The following is a 19184-nucleotide window of genomic DNA, read 5'->3' as shown; positions in this document are numbered from 1 at the left end:
CTCTGCTCTGGCCTTGAGATGCTCTCTGGTCTCTGTTCTAGCCTGGAGCTGCTCTGCTCTGGTCTCTGGTCTGGCCTTGAGTTGCTCTGCTGTCTGGCCTTGAGTTGCTCTGCTCTGTTCTCTGCTCTGGCTGCCGAGCTGCTGCTGCTCTAGATGAGCTGAGAGCCTGGGGCTGCGCGGATCTTCCGTCTATTTGAATCGAAACGGGAGTTTGTCGAAGACGATGAGGATTGCCTAAAAACGAAGATTTCTTTTTGTAATAGATTAGAATTTCTTTGTAATAAAGTAGGCAGGGACGAACAGGTTTCAGTTTCCACGATAAGACGACACTTCTTACATTTTTTTTGTCGTAAGCATGTCGTTGTTTTAATCACCGTTAAGGTGTTTTAGAGCATGTTTTAGTTGCGTTATATAGTTTAAATGCGCATAGAATATCATGCTAGGTGTTTTCACGTTTCACTAAGCACAATTTAGAATTCCAAGCGAGCATGTTTTAGTACATGTGTTCTAGATTTGCATGCTTAGGTTTTCCGTGTCCGCGTGATTTAACCTGTAAACCTTTTGAAGTAAAAGACTAAGCGGATAATTCAATTTTTTAAATAAAATTGATATAGACCTCCACAGTTGGTTTAAGATAAAGTAAATTGATCATTGGTGTAAACGTCCACACGAACATGGCTTGCACTCGTTATTAATTTGCAGCTTTTGTCGGTTAAACTTCTAAATTAAAAAACGCTTTAATCTTGTGAATAAGTGGGAGTTTTGCATGTAAACGTTCACACTATCGTGACTTGCATGTATTAATTCCTGCGAGTTATTCTAGGAAAGATTGAAGTAATTATTTTAACCTTGTGAATAGTAGGAGCTTCTTGTGTAAACGTCCACACGAACGTGGCTTGCATGGGTTAGTTTTTCATGGATTATCCGTGGTTAGACTAGATTTTCGAATTGTATTCGTTTTTCTGTTGTAATCTGTAATTGTGGAGGAGAACAAGACGAAGAACAGAGAAATTAACAACGGCTGCTGACGCAAACTTTTCGGGCTCCCGTTGGTCGCCCGGCGTTGGAAAACCGGCGACCGGAGTTCCGACAGTGCTGTGACAGCAACAACAATCTGTTGTCCTTCAGGGTTTAGGGCTAGAGTCGCTCCGGTGACTCCTGCTTGCTCGACCGCCGTGGAGGGGCAGCGGTTCTGCCGGAAACTGCAGCAATGGGTCACGCAGGTTCTGCAGCGACAGGTCTTAAGCGGCCTGGTTCTGCAACAGCAGGGCTTTACACGGCGGGTGGCGGCATTTTTTCCTCTGGGAGGTGCCTTGCTGGAGGATGGCACGACAGGATCAGAGACGGCGGGGTGGCGCCTGATATCGGCGTGTGCTGGTGTTGCTCGATGGTTGTGCAGCGCGGCGGGGAAGAAGTTGTGCAGCGCCGCTCTGGCGGCGCGAAACCCTAGGCGTAAAAGCTGGTGTGTAGCGCGGAAATCGAGGATGAATTAGGGCATAAACCTAATTTTGACCGGGTCTGGACCTGCTGTGCGGGTCTGGCAGCTTTTGGGCTGTGGTTTCGGGCTTGTTTGCTGGACCTTGCGGGTTTGTAGGCCTAAGATCAGGCCTGGGCGGTTGTTCTCTTCTTGGGCTGAGTTTAAGGGCTTCTTTTTGCCCAAATTTCGAGCTCTTTGCTGTTTTTTAGTTTCCTTTTTATTGTAATAGATTAGAAATGAGCCACGAATGGGCCGCGAAGAATTTTTTTTTATTGTTCTTAGCATGTCGTGGATTTTATCACCGTTAAGGTGTTTTGAGCATGATTTTATTTGTATTATGTAAATGTAAATGCGCATAGAATATCATGCTAGGTTCTATCACGTTTTCACTAAGCACCACTACTAGAAAAACGCTCATAGATAACGGATTTTATCCGTTATCTATGAGCAAAAAAACCGTTGTGTATAGTGGTGTTATCTATGATACGTATCATAGACAACGGTTTAAAAACCGTTATGTATGTGAGAATAGATAACGGTACGAGACGCTCATACATAACGGTATGAAACCGTTATCTATAATGATTATACATAACGGTTTATACCGTTATGTATGAGGATTTTTCCGTTATGTTTTGTATTTTTTTTATTTTTTTTCCTATCATAGTTAACAGTTTTTTTTCTATACATAACGGTATGAAACCGTTATCTATAATGATTATACATAACGGTTTATACCGTTATGTATGAGGATTTTTCCGTTATGTTTTGTATTTTTTTGTTTTTTTTCCTATCATAGTTAACAGTTTTTTTTCTATACATAACGGTATGAAACCGTTATCTATAATGCTTATACATAACGATTTATTACCGTTATGTATGAGGATTTTTCCGTTATGTTTTGTATTTTTTTGTTTTTTTTCTATCATAGTTAACAGTTTTTTTTACTTTTTATAACGGTTTTTACCGTTATCTTTGATAGAAATACATAACGATTTTTTTTGTACTTTTTATACTGTTATGTATTTCAACTACAACTAGCATATTTAATATTTTTTCTCAATTTTTATGTTATTTATCTCAAGAAATAAATAAATAACTTTAAAACAACAAAATGATAAAATCACCAATAACAATATTATATATCATCCAAAATATTCATACATTACCATCCAAATGAACCAAGTATCAAGTACATATGATCATTGCATATTTCGATTCAAAATTGAAAGTACCAACTATCTTATAGCTAAAACAAAAATCTATCATATTATGTGTTCTAGCACCAAGTCCTCATGAACTAGTTGACCTGCTATGATGAATTTGCATCAACTAACTTAGGAGAGAACCCGACACACAAGCTCAACCTGCCAATAGAAAAATAATCCAATTAAAATATGTGAAATAAAAGAAAACTGGACAAGAAAAAGATAACAAACAATATGTTGACTTTTGTTTCAGAAGCAGAAGAAGTGGCAGAGAATCTAGCTAGGTGAGGAATAAAAAGGAGTGGCATGTATAACTTAAAATGGAAAAGGTCCTTACTTGAGAGATATAAGTGCTTGTTTAGAAACAATTGAAACTGAGTTGCAGATCACAACTTTTTCTTGGTGCTTTGGTTTAATGATTCATTACCCTAATCGTGAAACAGCAAATATCAGATATCTGACTAGCAAAATTTTCTATAAGTTGTAAGATTTTTCATAGACTGATCAGCTATAAACACTTGCATATGTATAGATACAAATAGCATTGGGATTATAGTCATTTCGTCAGGTATTTGAAGAAAAAAAGCCTATTAATAAGTGCCAAAAATAAAATAAATTTTGACAATTACCGGGCGCCCCCACTTGGAAAGCTCCGACACTTTAGCTCTTTGCTGACCTGGGTAACCTGCAAGCATTTATGTTACAGTTAGTAACACTGCCTTCTAACTTCAGAAATTTACAAAAGAAGACCTATATGCAATTGCAACGTTGGAAATGCTGAAAGCTGCTGTAAGTTATGTGAATGATTTAACATGGAACCAAGTGGTCCAATTGTAACCTCTGGAACCACTATGAAAATATTGTATGATATATGACTTCCAATATTGAGATGGAAAAACTATGACTACATTTATAAAATAGCTTAATCTCGTTCACACACTCTTTTTACTTATAAATCTCTAGAATTACGGAAGCACATAAGAAACCGGGTGCTGGAGTATTACCAGATAATATAACTAAGCCATCAGAAGCTACCCTCGCTAGCTGTGGAACAGTCTTGTTAAGATACTTAGGAGACAAGTAATCCAATGCATCTGAAACTATGACGAGGGAAAATGTCTTAGGCCTGTACGGAAGGGGAAATTTGATATCAGCCACTCGCACGATGCCTTTGCGAACTAGATTCTTGCAGCTGGCATCAGCATCATCTAACTCATAAGGCTCTATACCCCAGACTTCTGTATCCTCTTGTTTCAATAATTGAGAGACCACCGAGCAGGTTTCAGGACCAACATGCAATACCTTTTTCATGCTGTCACCATATGTTTTCTTCAGAATAGGTATTATTTTGTTAATGGGTTAACAAAAGTACATGTAATCTAATAGCAAAACCAAGAAAAAAGTAGCTTATCAGTTCTCTCATTTTAGATACACATTAATGCAACAAGCTCAACTATGTGACAAGGGTCATCATGACAAGTACTAGAAATAAGTGAACAAGTATCATCCTTAAGCCATCTCCTCCTCTCTCTTTTTTTAAAATTCAGATACACAAGGTAACTGTAACTCAATTCCATGATTGTACAATATGGAAAAAGGGATCTATGTGTGAAATGTATGTACCTATCCACTATGTGTATATGCAATAATGGTGAATAACTCATGCAAATATGTGTGCTCTCTGAGCTCTCTCATGTATAAGAGGAGGCAAAGTGAAAGAAGCAAAGAGATATACCACAACAAAAATTCCAATGGATAATAGTGGAGAAGTTTGGACCTTGGAATGCAATGCCCCGACAAAAGGAATGCTCCCGCCATCTCCAATACGGCGAGCAGCATTGGGTCTTCTTGACATCGCTTAAGAGTTTGAAGAACCTGCCGAGGATTGAAAGGACCAGAAGATAAGGACAAGTTTTTGAAGCCAGGAAGAACAGAGACCTTTAGTGAATGATGATCAAAACTAAAGACAGCCTTTTATCAATATCTCAACTCACTAGTAACTAGCACACGAAGATCTCTACTGAATGATGATCAAACTAAAGACAGCCTTTACCAATACTGATAACTAGCACATGAAGATCTCAACTCAAGTCTGTTATATATATATATATATATATATATATATATAGAGAGAGAGAGAGAGAGAGAGAGAGAGAGAGAGACGTGGGGGATTGTGGGAACTTGTGAAAACCACTACTTACTATTCATATAGTATGTCATAGGTTTCCAAGTTGAAAGAGTTCTACCTTGATCCTATCATAATGAATTAAGGTAACAGAACTGACCCAGAAAAATATCTGAATAAAACCTAAGGCAAAGTTGGTCAGAGCAGATACATTTTTTGGACAACTTATGATCATAAGAGTCCTACCTTGATCCTGTCATGGCTCTTTCTTTCATACACATCTTTTCAGAGGACATTTGTTATACATGAGGTAACACTAATTTTGATTATAAAGTCCAAAATTGGAATATTCTCGGATGAATACGTACAGTAAATATGTTTTCCAGAAGCTCACTAAACCGGGGATGATTCCTGAATGGTAGAAGAACCTCCTGCCTATGCATAATTGCGTAAACAACCTGAACATCACAGCCATAAAATATGTGATATAGCGATGGTATTAAAAATATCAGATGAATAATATATGCATGAGCATTCAAGTGCACTTTCTGATACCTCTGGATTTCTTGGTAATGCATAAGTTAGAATTGCATTTAGTATCTCCAACACGAGTCTCAGGAAGTCGGTATATATATGCAGTTCCATTAACTGCGGATCAATATATATTATACATAACCCTATTGCCATCACATAAAAGTCAGATGATGATGATGATGATGATGGAAAAAAGGACTTACAGGATCCTCCAGAAAGTTGTTTCCTCTTGCAACTGCATCTGCTATGTTCATCTTATCATTTTTAAGCTCTGCTAATTTATTGTACCTATAGATTGAGACATTTAAAATGGGAGGGGAGAGAAAAGGAAAAGAAAGCGCTCTTGATTCAAGCACTAAGACGGTTAAGAGCACCAATGTGACTCACTTGCGTGAAAGCATGTCAAAAAGGCTGACCAACTGTTGTGATGCATATGCACTCAGACGGTTAACATTTGGTGCCATATTTGACAAAGTTGCCAGGCAATTAGTGTGAAGATAGATATCCTGTTGCAATAAAAATGGCAAAGAACTATATAACCATATAACTTCTAAACATTAATTATTCCATTGTATTACAAGTTATCGTCTATGCTTGCTTTGTGTTATGGACATCTAAACCCATAGAAAAGGAAAAGAAAAAGTTTGAGTTCAATGAGATTATATTTTGAGGACAACCTCCAGATGATAAGGAATTGTCATAATCTAACAAGATGATATTTGAAAGGATAAACTCTACAATGTCTAAAAAAAGAGAAAAATAGGCTGGAAGCATAGCATCTAGTCTCACCCTCAGTTTAGAGAGGTTATATTTCACAGTCCTAACCAAAATTATGATCATTAGGGAACCAAGAGAAGTTTGATGAAGGCGACGTTCTTGATACCATGGAACATTAGGAAGCATCTGTAAGAATAATCATTAATCAGTAAGACTTCACAATAAACTTACATGGTTGAAACAAAATTCTCTTTACCAGTTTGTGAATGCTGGCATTGAAAGAGGAATCTTGGCTAAGTATAAGAAGGACTATCAGAACCATATATATGTGATTGGGCGTTCTTCTTGGAGCATTATATAAAGTTTCCAACATGGGCATCAACTGTAGGACATACAAAAAATATCATACCAAGATTCACAGGAATAACGACGTGCATCAGCACATAATAGACAGACCAACAGACCAACAAACATGAACTCCTCCCTAATTTATCATGAAGTAGTTGCAGAAGTTCTCTAGACTATGATTCTTATTATTATCACATGTTACAAGATAACTATGGAAAGAATATATAGTCCTGCAATAAACACTTTAAACAGAGGGCAAATGGATATTAAAACGATAAAGTCAACTATTTTACAACAAACGTACTCGTCAAACAATTAAATTCAGTCAGCCAGGACTGTTGACAGTTAGTCTCCAGTCATTATTTCACATTATATAATCATATATCCATGTTTTCTCTTTCATATGAAACATCAAGAAATCATTTCTTCAGAAAAATTCAATTCATACCAGTGTATCCAGATCTGTTCGCACCAAAATATACTCCAAAAAGTATGAATTTCCGTGCATTAGAGAATAAAGCAACAGGAGAGATGCTTCATCAGCCAAGCACCTGAATAAAATGAAAATAAAAGTAAAACGCAGTCAATAAAACCGAATTATATTCACACTCAAGATCTCAGAAGTGCATTGTAATGTGTTGGCACAGAGAGGTCTTAATCCTATTTAGTACTAACCTAGATTGTAGATTGTTTTAACTTTCAATTAGAAAATAATGCCAGCCGCTAGATCTGAAAAGATGAACCTAAATAAGAACAACTATGTTACTGCGGAGTTGATGCAAAATGTGGAGACTGTGGACAGAGATCAGATTAAAAAAACTTATGAAAGTAAAGAACCCTATATATTCACATCATAGCATTTCTGGAAAAGATGTGTATGAAAGAAAGAGCCATGACAAACAATACCAAATGAAAAACTCGGTCCCAATTACTGTAAAGATTACCTTGGTAATTGAACGACGGAGCTCGGAGGATCGACGGAGGCGGCAGGCCCTCACCTGCTCGACGGAGAAACGTAACAGCAGCGAGAGATTGGGAAAGAGTCGAGAGAGAGCTAGGACTCGGTTTCTATTCTCTTCGTGTGTGAGGGAGATCTGTTCTTGAGAGTGAGTGAGAGAGGTAACGAGAGAGCGGAGGTGACAACGACTCGCCCGACCATTCACTGGTCTTCCAGTTGCAGCGGCAACGGTATTTCTTTCTATGAAAGCTAGGGCTCAAAATTGGAAGGGAAAGGGGCCTCCTGCGTGGAGGCATCGACAACATCGGAGAGAAGGGCGCTGTGTTGCCGGATTTCGGCTCAGGCGACGGCGTTTCCTGATTTGGGGAGGAAATTAGGGCTCCCCTTTTGTCTTCATCCATGATTTTTGAGAGAGAAGAATGGATGATGGGAGGAAGTAGTCGAGGAGCAGCGCCCTCGGCCGGACACGGCCTCGCCGGAGCCGGTGGGAAGGCGGACAGGTGGTGCGGCCGGAAGAGGGAGTTCAGCAGCGGATTGGGTGGAGTAGAATGGGGGAAACTAAGTTTCAAATGATATAATATAATAAGTTTTAAAAAAATTTAAAAAAAATAATTAAAAAAATTAAAAAAAATTATACATAACAGTTTTTAGATACGCTCAAACATAACGGTTCCAAAACCGTTGTAAATGACTCTTATACATAACGGTTCTTTAACGTTATGAATAAACCGTTATAAAAGATGGTCATAGATAACGGTGGCTTAACGGTTTTGTAATACCGTTATGTATGCAACTAATAGATAACGCAAAAATATAACGGTTTTTCAAAAACCGTTATCTATGCATATAGACAACACTACATAGATAACGGATTTTTCCAAAACCGTTATCTATTCCTAAAAGTGCGCTCATACATAACGGTTTTTGAAAAAAACCGTTATCTATGCACTGTTATGTATGTAAACTTTTGTAGTAGTGCACGTTTTAATTTCAAGCGAGCATGTTTTAGTACATGTGTTCTAGAAATGCATGCTTAGGTTTTCCGTGTCAACGTGATTTAACCTGTAAACCTTTTGAACTAAAAGACTAAGCGGATAAGTCAATTTTTTTAAATAAAATTGATATAGACCTCCACAGTTGGTTTAAGACAAAGTAAATTGATAATTGGTGTAAACGTCCACACGAACGTGGCTTGCACTCGTTATTAATTTGCAGCTTTTATCGGTTAAACTTCTAAATTAAAAATATTTTAATCTTGTGAATAAGTGGGAGTTTTGCATGTAAACGTTCACACTATCGTGACTTGCATGTATTAATTTCTGCGAGTTATTCTGGAAAGGATTAAAATTAATTATTTTAACCTTGAGAATAGTGGGAGCTTCTCGTGTAAATGTCCACACGAACGTGGCTTGCACGGGTTAGTTTTCATGGATTATTCTAGGAGGGGTTAAAATAAAAGATAGTCATAAAGTTGACTAAATTGTGGTCATTGCTTAGACGTTAATTTCAAGTGCAACTCCCCAATGGAGTCCCTTCTTGAAATTGCGTGGTCTAGTTAAGGTCCGTTTATTGGTCCCATTTTGTCATAAGGATAAGTTGACAATGGAATGAGACCAAAGACTGGGTGTCTGGTCAAACGAAGAGTGCGTAAACGTCCACACGAACGTGGCTTGCGTGTATTTCGATTGGGCTAACGCAGGTTTCAATAATATTGTTTTATCAAAAGGTTACAATATTATTGGTACGAATCTTTATGCAATAACGTGTTTTCTAATGTGCACATGTTTGTTTATATTTCAGATACGACTGTTACCCCGCTTTTGAATGTTTTAACTGCTAAGCCGCTTACCGGTCTGAATTTTTCGGAATGGAAGTGCAATCTGGGATTTGTCCTAGACGCGGAGGAGTATAAGTTTGTGCTTAATACTTCTACTCCCGCGAACCTTACTACTCGGTTTTCCGAAGAGAAAAGGGAGGCCCACAAGCGGTGGCATAGGGCAAATAATATGGCGAAAGCATATATTATGACCACTATGTCTTCTGCATTGCAGCTGCAACATCAGTCGTTGGAGACTGCGGCTGCAATTATGAGGAACCTCGATGAGCTCTTTGGGGAATCGGACCGATCAGTCCGTTTTGAACTCATGAGAAAACTCATGTCTTCAAAGATGACGGAAGGTTCGTCTGTGCGCGAGCACGTGCTTGGAATGATTAATCATTTCAATGAGCTGGACGTGCTCGGTGGAGGTATCGAGGATGATACAAAAGTTGACATGGTCCTCCACACTCTATCGAAATCCTACGAAAATTTCCGACTCAATGCCGTAATGGGCAAGAAAAAGTTCACTCTAAATGAACTGCTTAATGAGTTGGTTGCGGCCAAGGGGGTCATGGAAAAGAGTCCACAGGCTTTGGCCACTGCCACAGGACCCATTTTTCCACCGAAAGGTAGGAAGAAGAAGGGGCCCCATGGCAAGAAAGGCGAAGTAAAAAGTGGGAGCAAGAAGAAGCTAGGCTCGACCGGAGGCGTTGGCAAGCCAAAGGGGAAAGGGAAATGCTTCAAGTGTCAACAAGTAGGACATTGGAAGTCTGACTGTCCCATGATGAAGAAAGCTCAAGGTATTTCTACTGCTCTTGTAACAGAAACATACTCAGTTTTGAGATCTTCCCATCAATGGGTTGTTGACTCGGGTGCAACTGACCATGTTTGTTACACCTTGCAGGGGTTCCTGCGGACAAGGGAGCTTAGTGGAGGCGAGCTGGCACTCTCTATGGGAAATGAAGCAAGCTTGCTTGTTGTTTCAATTGGAGATGTGAATTTGTTTATTGATGGACATGTTTTGGTTTTGAGAGATGTATTCTATGTTCCGGGTTTTCGGAAAAATTTGATTTCTACCATTCAATTACGCAAGTATGGATATTATGTTCTTTTAGAAGATAGTGCAATATTCATCAAAGATGATCAAGTTTTATTTAGAAGTGCGGCTGATTCTCTTTATACTATTTCATGTCCGTTCGATTATTCTTCATCTGCTCATACATTGACTACAAACCAAAAGAAGATAAAGGTTTCTTCTCTGGAGGACCAAACTCTACTTTGGCACCTAAGATTGGGTCACATCAATCTAAAGAGGATCCAAAGACTGGTTACTGATGGTATCTTGGAGTCTCTCCAAGTAGAACCAATCCCAGTCTGCGAATCTTGCATAGAAGGAAAGATGACGGCTGGGCCTTTTAAGGCCAAGGGGTATAGGGCCAAAGAAGTGTTAGAACAGGTTCATTCTGACTTGTGCAGACCTATGTCCACTCAAGCTTGTGGAGGGTACGAGTACTTTGTCACTTTCATTGACGATTACTCAAGATACGGATACATTTACTTGTTGCGCTACAAGTCTGAATGCTTTGACAATTTTCAAACATTCAAGGCGGAAGTAGAGAAACGACATGGTAAAAGTATCAAGTCACTGCGATCTGACCGCGGTGGCGAATACCTCAGTAACGAGTTTAGAGCATACTTGTTAGAATTTGGGATTACATCTCAGTTGACTACACTAGGTACACCCCAACAGAATGGTGTAGCAGAGAGAAGAAATAGGACTCTTCTAGAAATGGCTCGCTCGATGATGAGTTTCGCTACTTTACCTATTTCGTTTTGGGGATATGCCTTAGAAACAGCTGGTTACATTCTTAACTTAGTGTCTTCTAAGTCGGTTGCAAAGACCCTGTCCGAGCTGTGGTCAGGGCGCAAGCTTTCTCTTAACCACATCCGGGTTTGGGGCAGTCCAGCACACGTGCTGAACAAGGATGTCGATAAGTTGAGCCCTAGAACTGAAGTAAAGCTGTTTACAGGATATCCTAGAGGAACGAAAGGTGGTTATTTTTATTGTCCTAAGGATCAGAAAGTCGTTATTAGCACTAACGCAAGATTTTTGGAAGAGGACTATGTAAATAACCACAAAAGTAGGAGCGAAATCGTCCTTGGCGAGGTCAAAGACATTGGCACGACAAGTCAACCAACTCAGCCAATTGTGCAAGATATAGTACCTCAAGTCTCATCAGAAAACGCACAAGCTGTCGATACTGGATCTGCAATAGTGCCACGTCGTAGTGAGCATTTGTCAACGAATCTACGGATTCAGTTGATGATGGGCTTGTCGAAGAAGATCCCTGGACTTACTCAGAAGCACTAGCAGATCCAGATGTTCTTCAATGGGAAGCATGTATGGTTTCTGAATATGAATCCATAACTACCATGGATGTATACGAGAAATGTTTGCTTCATGTGGGTCGTGAGGACATTGGTTGCAAATGGGTATACAAACGCAAGAGAGGATCGGACGAGAAGGTTATGTCCTTCAAAGCGAGACTAGTGGCGAAGGGTTATACTCAACGACCTGGTATCGATTACGAGGAAACTTTTTCGCCAGTAGCCATGCTTAAGTCTATTCGAGCTCTCTTGGCCATGGCTGCCCATATGAACCTAGAGGTGTGGCAAATGGATGTCAAGACCGCATTCTTGAATGGGTATCTTGAGGAAGATAGAGATATCTATATGCTACAACCTGAGGGGTTCATCAAGGAAGGTGAGGAGCATCTAGTGTGGAGGCTCAAGAAGTCCATTTATAGACTTAAGCAAGCTTTACGATCCTGGAACAAACGTTTCGATGACGTGGTCAAAACTTATGGTTTTGAGCAGTGTGTCAACGATAGTTGCGTTTATAGGGTCTATATCATTGGGAGTTTGATATTCATTATACTCTATGTGGATGACATACTTCTCATTAGCGATAATGTGAATGTATTGTCTGGCATTAAAGAGTGGTTATGCCAATAGTTTCAAATGAAGGATCTGGGAGAGGCAGCATATATTCTCGGGATAAAGATTGGTCGTGACCGATCTAAGAGAATGTTAAGTTTGTCTCAAACATCCTACATTGACACTGTCTTAACGCGGTTCAGCATGCAGAATGCTAAGAAAGGTTTTCTACCTTTCAGACATGGTGTTCCGCTATCTAAGGCAATGTGTCCCACTACGCCTGAGGAGATAGCGAGTATGAAGATAATTCCCTATGCCTCGGCTGTGGGAAGTCTCATATATGCAATGCAGTGTACCAGGCCTGATATCTGTTTTGCTGTTGGCATTGCAGCAAGACATCAGGCGAATCCAGGTCAAGCTCATTGGACTGCTGTAAAGCACATACTCAAGTACCTTAAACAGACTAAGGAGTATGCGCTAGTTTACCAGTCTGATGATCTGACACCGGTAGGGTATGTGGACGCCGATTATCAAGGTGATAAGAACCATTGTGTGGAGAAGTGTAAAGTAGAAGTGCAATTCACTATCCACCATGAAAGCCGAGTATGTAGCTGCTAAAGAGGTTGTATGGCTCAGGAACTTCCTAACTGAGATTGATGTGATTCCTAGTCTGCCGAAGTGCATCACAATTTATTGTGATAACGAGGCTGCTATTGCGAATAGCAAGGATTCAAGATGTCATCAATCCATGAAACACATTGATGGCGAGTATCATTACATTCGGTCTGTGGTCAAGCATGGTGATGTAACTTTGATGCATATTGCGGGAATTGATAATTTGGCTGATCCCTTCACGAAGAGTCTTCCTGGTGCGGTGTTCAACAAGCATGTTGAAGGCCTTGGAGTTCGTGGCCTCCCTATACTAAATTAAACTTTAGTATAAGTGGGAGATTTTGTAATAGCTAGAGGATATTATCATTTTTTTCAGTCACATTGTATACTAAAAGTTTGCTTTAGTATAAGTGGGAGAATTGAAGGGTTGTATACTGAAAAGTAAGACTTTATGCTTGTATACATTGATTCTTTTGTTCATTGTGATTCTTCTATCTGAAATATTGTTATTGCATAATCCTATTATAGTCCAATTTATCTCATACTGTAGATTATATGGTGTGTTGTAGATCACAGAAGATCATATAATTGAAAAAGGTTGAGATATAAATTGAGTTCACAATCGAGGCAACTATGGACGAGTTGCTGGTTTATATTGTAGCATAAATGGATAAATAGTTTGTCTTGGCTATTTATTTGTGCTAGTACCTTCGTGTATTGAATAGGATCACAGTGAGATGAATTCTTATATTCTGACTATTTAAGAATCAAGATCTCGGCGACTTAAATAATCTTAATTTTAATTGGATTAATCGGTGTGAATAATATATTGACTATTGCTTTGATTTATCATGGGTGAGAGTTCTCTTGAAGCTCAATATACTCGATATTTTGGGTGGTAGCAATTATTATTTGACATGCGATTATATTGCAATAAGGATCCGTGTCCTGCTAATAACAAGATGATAATATCCTCTCGAGGAACTTAATAAGTTTATCGTATTAAACCCTGCAGGTGGAATTAGTTCCGATACGATAATAAGTTTAAGTGGTTGCACTCGAGATGTCGTTTATAATTAAACGACTGATTAATTAATTAATTGATCGTTAGAGGAATTAATTAATTAATGGATATTCGATATCTTAAACACGGGGATTAATTAAGTCTAACGCAAGCCCCGACTCACCTAAAGAATAAAGAGGTAAATCAATATTAATTTTCTAGTGGAATAAATTAATACTTGTGTCTCGATTTTATTCTGGGCTGAATAAGAAAATCGAGCACTGGGAGGCCAAACTTTATTCAAGCTAGTAGATCCCCGCTTGGCCCAATAAAGGTTGTACTCCTTAAGTGGGCGTCCTTCTCCTCTCTTAAGCCTTAGGGCTTGGTCTGATTTAATTATGTTTTGGGCTTATTATTTAGGTATGTCTAATACCTAGTGTAAGTAATAAGACAATCCTAAACCTAATTAATTAATCACACATACGTGAGAGTAGAATTGGAGAAGAGGAGACGCCAACTTTGAGGGAGAGGACTTGAAGCTCGTTGCCACCCAACGTCAAGTTCTACCGTGGGAACAAGTTGGAAGATCAACACTGGAGTCTCTCATCACCGGATTTGCAAGTAAGCTTCGATTCTCTTGCAATAGGCACTTGTGATTTTTGTATGTATTTGTTTGGTATCCTAAATTGGTCACGGGCATCATATATCAAAATATGGTTCCTACAACGGTCTCCCCTCGACGTCCTCAATTGACTCAATCTCTCTATTCCGAATTGGCAGCGCTGATGCGTATTTTACTCCTCATCAATGTGTATGACTAGGGTTTAAGTTTTGGGCTCAAGAATTATTTACTTGATTTGGGCTCCTTATTTTTAATCTTTGGGCCGATTTTATTTAATTAAATATGTTGGGCTGATTTTCTTTATTTTCTGTTAGGCCCATTTTATATTAAAATCTGATGAGTGTTTCATTTAATTGACTGGGCCCAATTTTAATTAATTTTTGGGCTGTTATTTTAATTATAGGCCTACGAATTTTTTCCTTATTTCTTTTAAAAAGTGTTTGAATTTTCACTAAATTAATTAGTGGATTTAAATCTCTTGATTAATTTTAAAATATTGAAAAATAGAATTATTTATTTTAAATGAAGTCCGTTCTGTTAATTTAGATTATTAATGGACTTGTATAGGAAATATCTTGGGAATTAAACCCTTATTATATGATATAATTATTTTCAAGGTTTTATGAGTATGAATTTTAAATTGTTAAAATGTTTTTAATTAATTCCATCTTATTGAAATTTAAAATGTTTTATTTAAGATATATGTAAATAAGTAATGGGATTTCTCATTTATTTACATAGTAAATAAATAAAAAGGTATAGAATATTTTCAAAAAAAAAAATGGTGCATGATTTTTATGCTTACGTGAACTTGTGACTTTGAATGATACTAAGTTTTAAGGATATTGATTTCTTTCTTTTGATCGTTATGTGATTACGTGCTATTATGTGATTATTCACTAGGTTATGTTGGTTTTTTTTTTTTTTTGACTGTTTTTAATGGAAACGAAATTATGGATGCTAGAACCCTAAAAGACTAAAATATACCCTAGGCACGTAGATATAGACCTTGTCTTATGACAATTTCTTCACAAACTTATCGACTCTTCATCAATAAAGGTCCGAGCGACAGGGAGTGAAGCTGAAGAAGAAGTGACTCCACGCCCGTTTTAAGAACGTGTCACACCCCAATTCTTGAAGGAATAAATATAATCGAGGTGTGAATAATTCATAGAAATAAACAAGGGAAAAACCTTGTTAAAACCGAATAATAAAATATCAAGTCGGGTTATGCCCCTTCGGATCGCAAGTTTTGTTTCATACTTCTGACTACCGACATTCATTAGCATAAATTTAATAGTGAAGAGTCTAAGCTCGATCAGGTATATCATTTGAAATTTAACATGAAGATCTTAAGTTGAGGAAGCTAAAGACGGATATGAGTAACTGCTACAGCGGAAGTCTAAAATATGAATTTAACCCTAGCCTCAGCTCCGTCCCGTCAGCACCAGCCAGCCAACCTGCAAACATTTGAAAGTATTTTTGGGCTAAGTACTAATGTACTCAGTGGGCATGCATTTTCTGAAACATTTCATACTTTCGTAAAGACAATTTATCCAATTATACTTAACATAACTTAGAAGGTTTTAAATTGAAAGAACTTCTAAGCATGTTAAAATATTTTTTTTCATTTGTGCGCACATGTCACACTCTTTTTCTGTTACTTGCTGTGATCCTGGACCTTTCAACCACCGACGAATTTCTATCTCCTGCTTACTTGAACTGAGGGCGTAACCCAGATAAGTTTACTTTGACCTCGGAACGCTACCCAAGCCGGCCTCATATTTCTCATGCTCCAGAACACATCCAGCCGAGCACCCTTATAACGCCTCTGGTTAGTGCTCGATGGAGATCAACCCACCGAGTCAGCTAATAGGTGTACACAATTCTCAAACAACGTGTTAGGTCATAAGAGAACCTCATTTGATTAACTTTGCGAGCTTAAACAGAGCAGAGTGCACATAAATATTTTATTGGATAAATAGTTTGCATTTCATTGTAACATTTAAAGCTTAATAATCACACAAACGCATCTCGAAAAAGCAGCGCTAATCCCCTTGGTCCACAAAGCCTACAAAAATTCTATTCTTAATAGGTCTCGTGAAGCTAACCTTATTTCTTAGTGAGTGTGCTTAACATTCCATCACGCTGGATTTTCAAATTTAATAAATAAATAATTGAAAACTAAATTCTTAAGTTAAGAACACCAACAATATCCTTACTCGATTTTCTTTAATAATTGAATTTATGAAAACCAATTTAAATTATAACTACTTTTATTGCAAAATTCTAATGCAATTTCATGACATACTTAAACATATAATAAGTAATTATACTTTAATATGCACATAATAATAATACTATTATGCAATTATTCTTTAGGATAATTAATCAAACTAATTATAAGTCTAATTAATAATTAAGGCAACCCAAATTTAAAATAATAAGAAGCCCTCCTCTTTTTTATTTTTTCTTTATAAAAACGCAGCCCATATAAAATAGGGCAATTCATGCATTCAAAAATGGGTGATTCTATTCGTAGCCCATATTTTACTCTCTATAGCCCCCTATTTATAATAAAAATATAAAATAATTTTGAATTTACAATCTTATCCTATAATCACAGCCGTGAATATCTTCAAATTTGTCACTGAATCCTAAAGTAATACTTAAAATTAAAACTCCTATCAAACTACACACATCAATCTGCAGGATGCCTTCCGCTAATAACCTTGACCTACATCTCATTCGAATCGAACATATGAACTCTGGGACTTTAAAATGTTTACTTTGCTTGAGAAATTGGACATAGAAGAATTGGATCGAAACTCAAGCTTTCTAAATTTCGCTATTTGGGAAGAAACTTGTTTTCTGGAGTGAAGTCACGGGATCATATTGATGAAGAAAATGATGGAAAGTGCTATAGCTTAAAAATGAGATAAGAAAACTAAAACATCCCAAGGAAAAGTTTGGAAGAAAAAGTAAACATCCTTATTATAATAACTCTGATTGTCAAGGCCATGAAAGAATTAGGAGTGGGTCTAGAATAAGCGAGAGCGCAAATTAGAAGATGGGAGATGGATGAGTGAAATCTTGCAGCTGCGATGCTATATCCTGATGGAAATTAAAAAACGAATCATGATCTTATTGGAATTGGTTGGGTAATTTTGTCGAACAAGTGGTAGGCATGATTAAATTTACATTTGGAAGATAACAAATAAAATGAAGAAGCTTTGTCGTTGATGGAATTAAGTGAGGAAATATATTTTGATAATAGAAAAAGTTGTCGAATACAATGATTAAGAAAGCATATTTAGAAATATAAAAAAATATATCTTGTTCTGACATTGTGTTTTATCATTTTATTGTTATTATTATTACTGAGCATGAATCAAACGAGAGCTTGTTGTCACTTTCTGATTACATGATAGCCAAAATGAAGAATATGATAGAAAGATATAGTAATAGTCAAAAAGGAGAAAAGAGGAAGTGTAAGAGTTTAAGAGCAGACTATTTACAGAAAATTTTAAGGGCTAAGATCACGTGAAGAAAGAAAGAAAAAATGGGGCTAAGGGTTAAATAGTCTACTATAAATATTTTTAATATTATAACAAATAAAAGGCTACAAAGAGTAAATTGTGGGCTACAAATAGAGTCACCCTTCAAAAATAGTTCAGTGGCCCATCCCATTATTAAAAGAGCCCAAGCAAAATAAAATTAACTCGGCCCAACTCATCTAAACATATGCCCATCTCACTGAGCCCATCAGAAATCTCTCTCTCACCCCTGTCTCTCTCAAATCACACACATATCACAGCCACCCAGCAACGCGGCTGCACTCTCAACTCCGACGACATCGCCGCCGGGCCGCCCTCTCGTTCGATATCCAGCGACGACAGCTGTCAAGCCGCCGCCTCCGTGCCCAAGCCCTAATTTCCTCTGTTTCTCCACAAAACCCCATATCCCCAAAATTCAAACACCACTCCCTTCTTTCTCCGGCGACCACATCGACAAGGCCCCTGCCTCGCCGCCTCTTCCTCGTTTTCCAGCGTCTCAGGGCAGCGTCGACGAGGCCGCCGCCGCCTGAAGCCCCAGGTCCTCAGATCTCCCTCTTCAGCCGCGACCACCGCCACACCTACTCTCTATTTTTCCAAGGTCAGACGGCAGCAGTGACGGCACCGTCGACCGCCTCACTTCTCTCTCAACTCCGGCCGATAGCAGCAGCCATACGCTGCCACCATCGCTGATTCCCAGCCCTCAAGCTCTCTCTCTCTCACTTACTCGGCCAGACTGACAGCAGCAGCTTCATGCCACTACCGCTGTCTGCTGGCTCACAGCCCAATGCCCCCTTCCCTGACTCGACTCGGCAGCCGACGGCAGTAGCTCCGCCCCGCCGTCGCCGCTCTCTACCACCTCAGTCCCGATTTAAAAGCAAAACAAGTTCAAGACTCTTCGTTTAAAGAATGGATTCTTCATAACAGAATAACACCCACAACAAGTATGGAAATAAAGGAGATTCAAAGCTTCAAACTTTTTCTCAAATCATTCTTTTATTACTCGAATGATGTATGAATATATGCTTGTGTCTCTGTGCTTCAGTTTGATATGCATAAAAATATGCACTGATGATGAGATGAATGAATGTATGCTTATGCCTCCTTGCTTTTGGCTCAATTAAGAACTATAATAAAATTGGCATAACTAATTGAGAGATAAAAACCTTTTGAAAGTGATTCTGTTGTGTTGGTTGCTTGAAAGGAGCTGCTTTGATCTTGAGTTTCATTCTTGCGAAAATATTGTGTGAAGTTGTGAAGAGCTTTGGAT

General features: G+C 38.3%; 2 protein-coding genes across 2 annotated transcripts; both read right to left on the bottom strand.

Moving 5' to 3' along the window:
* Positions 1 to 3050: 3050 nt before the first annotated feature.
* LOC131003195 (probable pectin methylesterase CGR2) lies at positions 3051 to 4029 on the bottom strand. The gene is made up of 3 exons (XM_057929674.1): positions 3690 to 4029; positions 3315 to 3370; positions 3051 to 3113 (listed from the first exon to the last, which is right to left on the bottom strand). Exons 1-3 carry the CDS (start codon positions 3994 to 3996, stop codon positions 3072 to 3074), a joined length of 405 nt encoding a protein of 134 aa, XP_057785657.1. The 5' UTR covers positions 3997 to 4029; the 3' UTR covers positions 3051 to 3071.
* A 1071-nt stretch (positions 4030 to 5100) lies between these two features.
* LOC131003189 (uncharacterized) lies at positions 5101 to 7147 on the bottom strand. Its single transcript, XM_057929669.1, has 8 exons — positions 7085 to 7147; positions 6858 to 6960; positions 6318 to 6443; positions 6134 to 6247; positions 5732 to 5850; positions 5548 to 5632; positions 5366 to 5458; positions 5101 to 5268 (listed from the first exon to the last, which is right to left on the bottom strand). The coding sequence occupies exons 2-8, from the start codon at positions 6915 to 6917 to the stop codon at positions 5137 to 5139; spliced, it is 729 nt and encodes a 242-aa protein (XP_057785652.1). The 5' UTR covers positions 6918 to 6960; positions 7085 to 7147; the 3' UTR covers positions 5101 to 5136.
* Between the last annotated feature and the right edge of the window lie 12037 nt (positions 7148 to 19184).

The sequence above is a fragment of the Salvia miltiorrhiza genome, unplaced genomic scaffold (genome assembly GCF_028751815.1).
Source record: "Salvia miltiorrhiza cultivar Shanhuang (shh) unplaced genomic scaffold, IMPLAD_Smil_shh fragScaff_scaffold_8_1, whole genome shotgun sequence".
Classification (NCBI taxonomy): Eukaryota; Viridiplantae; Streptophyta; class Magnoliopsida; order Lamiales; family Lamiaceae; genus Salvia; species Salvia miltiorrhiza.
This window is presented reverse-complemented; position numbering and strand designations above follow the sequence as displayed.

What these genes read in the sequence shown, in the direction of transcription:
- LOC131003195 (XM_057929674.1), bottom strand. Translation starts at nt 3,996, where the DNA reads ATGAAAAAGGTATTGCATGTTGGTCCTGAAACCTGCTCGGTGGTCTCT. An exon ending in TGGCTTAGTTATATTATCTG is followed by an intron (nt 3,371 to 3,689) that starts GTAATACTCCAG and finishes AAATGCTTGCAG; the next exon opens with GTTACCCAGGTCAGCAAAGA. An exon ending in TTTCCAAGTGGGGGCGCCCG is followed by an intron (nt 3,114 to 3,314) that starts GTAATTGTCAAA and finishes TTTCACGATTAG; the next exon opens with GGTAATGAATCATTAAACCA.
- LOC131003189 (XM_057929669.1), bottom strand. Translation starts at nt 6,917, where the DNA reads ATGCACGGAAATTCATACTTTTTGGAGTATATTTTGGTGCGAACAGAT. An exon ending in ATGCCAGCATTCACAAACTG is followed by an intron (nt 6,248 to 6,317) that starts GTAAAGAGAATT and finishes TTATTCTTACAG; the next exon opens with ATGCTTCCTAATGTTCCATG. An exon ending in ACAACTTTCTGGAGGATCCT is followed by an intron (nt 5,459 to 5,547) that starts GTAAGTCCTTTT and finishes ATTGATCCGCAG; the next exon opens with TTAATGGAACTGCATATATA.